Source organism: Ascaphus truei, chromosome 4 (assembly GCF_040206685.1).
Source record: "Ascaphus truei isolate aAscTru1 chromosome 4, aAscTru1.hap1, whole genome shotgun sequence".
NCBI classification, from domain to species: Eukaryota; Metazoa; Chordata; class Amphibia; order Anura; family Ascaphidae; genus Ascaphus; species Ascaphus truei.
In genome coordinates this window covers 290838695-290842075 of record NC_134486.1, presented here as the reverse complement: position 1 = coordinate 290842075, position 3381 = coordinate 290838695, and the positions used below count along the sequence as shown (strand labels likewise).

General features: G+C 41.5%; 1 protein-coding gene across 5 annotated transcripts in view; it reads left to right on the top strand.

The window, feature by feature from the left end:
* Window positions 1-896: 896 nt before the first annotated feature.
* TUBE1 (tubulin epsilon 1) overlaps window positions 897-3381 on the top strand; it is a 29373-nt gene continuing 26888 nt past the window's right edge. For 2 of the 5 annotated variants that reach the window (XM_075597643.1, XM_075597642.1), the window contains exon 1: window positions 897-1101. In XM_075597643.1, coding sequence (XP_075453758.1) covers window positions 1023-1101 — 79 coding nt within the window. In that variant the 5' untranslated portion in view covers window positions 897-1022. Of the gene's footprint in view, window positions 1225-3381 lie in introns of all 5 variants that reach the window. The other 3 variants (XM_075597647.1, XM_075597645.1, XM_075597644.1) reach the window with 3 other exon arrangements.

Genomic DNA, 3381 nt, shown 5'->3' with positions numbered 1-3381 from the left:
TTTGCAGCGAGGTAGCGTGGGGGTACATACCTCTTGTGGGATTTCTGCTCTAAAGCAGCAATACTTTTAAAATCATGTTTTTTTTTAAATAATAACACTTACTGCATTTAAGCAACATGAAATGTACTACTGATATAACAACATACTTCATGTTGCCAATCTCAATGGCAGCTACGGATTTAATAGAGAATATTTGGTTAACACTAACAAAATATAGGCATGGGTTTTGTAATATTGAATATTGTCATTGTACAATGTACATGACTGGAAGCATTTCCCTTTCTGATAACCATTTTTATTTATAGATTTCCACCTTTTTACCAAACCCTTCCTGTCGGGTTTCCAAAGTGACCTTACAAATGGCATAACACCAGGCATAAGCAAACTCCAAATCTTCTTATATATTTCTTTCTTTGTCTGATTCGTGCATGTATTAAAAGATATTAGTGTATTTGTATATCATGTTTTGGACACTTATTGGTGTTTGCTTGGTGTTTATCTGATTTATTTTGGTTTCCTACGCCCCCAGAAATCCGTATCTGTAATCAGTGTTTCGTGTCAAGCCTCTGATAGTGCAGGCATGCTTCTTACATGTGAGAAAGTTATCCTGAGTAACTGGCTCTTTGCCGTGGAGCGGCCATCTTTCATTATGGCATTAAACGGTCTAAAAAAAGAAGAGTACGTTATACTGCTAGTACTATATAGCAGCGCCTACGTTTCTGCGAAAACAATATTCCCAGTACCTTCCTAGGTAGTGGAACTAATTCACGCGGAGAAGTTCTCTTTCCTCTCGTACGCTTACACTAGGCTGGTGCCCTCATCAAAAATGGCCGCCAGACACTGCGAAACGTCATCAACCGTTAGAAGTGACAGTTACTTCGGCTCCGTCGCTGTTTACTTTTCTGCTGGATTACGCAAGCGCAGAACTATCCCCGTTACTATGCAACCAATAACCAGGCGGGAAGGCGAGTCTTCTCTGCGCAGTAGTTACTGGTGCTGCTGTGTCTGGTCCTGGCGCTTACATGCGACTGGAGACTGAGGTTCCCGTTGTGCAAGTGACTGTGTCCGGTGGCGGAATGACGCAGTCTGTGGTGGTACAAGGTGAGCACAGGGCCATGGCCTGTGACATGTCCCTAATCAGAAGGTTTGTATCACCACACCGAGCATTGCTTATCAGACAGGCTCCCTGACACGAACAGGAGAATACGGACCGTAAAGTTTGACGTAAATTAACAATCTAAATATATTTGTAGTATTTAATTCTTCTAGTTGTTAATCTCAAGTTGTGATGTGCATGTGCTTTGTATTTTCTTAAAATAAAAATTGTCTGTATGTGTATGTATTATGTATATGTATGTATATATATATATATGACACCTCTAGCCATAAAACACATCCACACCGGGGGAAGGAGAAGCACAGATAACATTCCAATAGACACTGTTTATAGTATAGCTTTTGCTTGCTTCATTCATTGTAACATCGCCGGAAGAAGAGATCAGTGTATCTCGAAAGCTCGCACAAATAAAAGCATTTCGTTAGCCACAGAACGGTATCATCTATTTATTTTTTGATGATTGAAGCTCGGCTAACACGGTACTGATACCTCTACATGTATATATATATATATATATATATATATATATATATATATATATATATATATATATATATGAAAAAAAAGGAGAACAAAGCTGCGCCTCTGCTGATGGTTGGTTAATAAACAATTGAACTAGCTGGATAAGTTCAACAATGTATAAGGGGTAAATGCTAATTATATGAGATAACTAACATAAAAATAAAAATAAAAATGTGAATATTAGTAAAATGTTAAAAATATATGCAATAAGCCAAACATAGCAATTAAACCTGTAAACCATATAAATAATAAACAATTATACTGCGAATATATGTGTCCAAAATAGGAAAAAGAGTGTAAAAACCAGTCCTCAGAATAGTCCAATAGATGGTAAGTTCTGGTGTAGAGGGTCTCCGGCTGCTCTCAAAGTGGACAAACCAAATCCACAGGGAATCTAGAAGAAAAGGGGGAAGAGAGAGCGCACGCCCATAGCGTAAAATAGTACAATTTAATGAGGGGGAGGGGAAAAGGGGGGATAAGAATTGCACTTACAAAGGTACAATAATAACAAGCATATTGTGATATATAATCACCACCATCCGGTCATCAACTGCAGTGTCTTAAGACCGGATGGTGGTGATTATATATCACAATATGCTTGTTATTATTGTACCTTTGTAAGTGCAATTCTTATCCCCCCTTTTCCCCTCCCCCTCATTAAATTGTACTATTTTACGCTATGGGCGTGCGCTCTCTCTTCCCCCTTTTCTTATATATATATATATATATATATATATATATATATTAAAAAAAATCAAAAAATAAATAGATGATACCGTTCTGTGGCTAACGAAATGCTTTTATTTGTGCGAGCTTTCGAGATACACTGATCTCTTCTTCCGGCGATGTTACAATGAATGAAGCAAAAGGTATACTTAAAAACAGTGTCTCTTGGAATGTTATCTGTGCTGTTCCTTCCCCCGGTGTGGATCTGTTTTATGGCTGGAGGTGTCAAAGGGTAACTGAAAGCAAGTGAACAAAGAGTGTGTATGTGTATCAGTGTGAATAAAAATGAATAGGGAGCCCACAGTATATACAGTGCTTTACACAAGGTGTGTGTGGAGTTGGAGTGGATATAAATGGTGTGGGTGGGTGTGGAAATGTGAGGGTTTGTAGCACAACTAAAAGTGTGTGTATATATATATATATATGTGTATATATATATATATATATATATATATATATATGCAGTGTTCGACAATCCTATACATTTACACGCCCGGGGCGTGTGGATTTAAACCCCGGGCGAGTAAATATTGGCCCAAGCAGCACACGTGTTTTTTTTTTAAATTTCCCCCGCTCCCGCTCAAATTTCCCCCGTTCGCGCTCAAATTTCCCCCGTTCGCGCCAATTTAAAAAAAAAAATAAATAAGTAATCTCCCTCCCTGATTGGAGGAAGAGGGCCGACTGGCAGCTCTGGGTCAGCCCCTCCCCCTGCACCCGATGCCAGCTTGCTGCCCGGGGTGGGATGTAGGCTGGGAGGGGGCTGTCCCCGGATGTAGGCTGGGGGGGGCCCATGGCTGCTGCTGCCCAGGGCTGGAAGACCAGGTAGGCGCTTCCCCTCCGTCCCACGCTCCTTTGGCACCCGCGCGGGCAGGGTAATAGGAGCTGGGAAGCAGCCTGGCGGGAGGTAGAGGGAGGGGGGTGCGCGTGCGCACGTGCTGGAGGGGGGGGGGGGTTGGCAATGTTCCCGGCCACGTTTCCCATCGGGGAGGTTGGTGTGGGCCGTGCGGCTGTTCCCA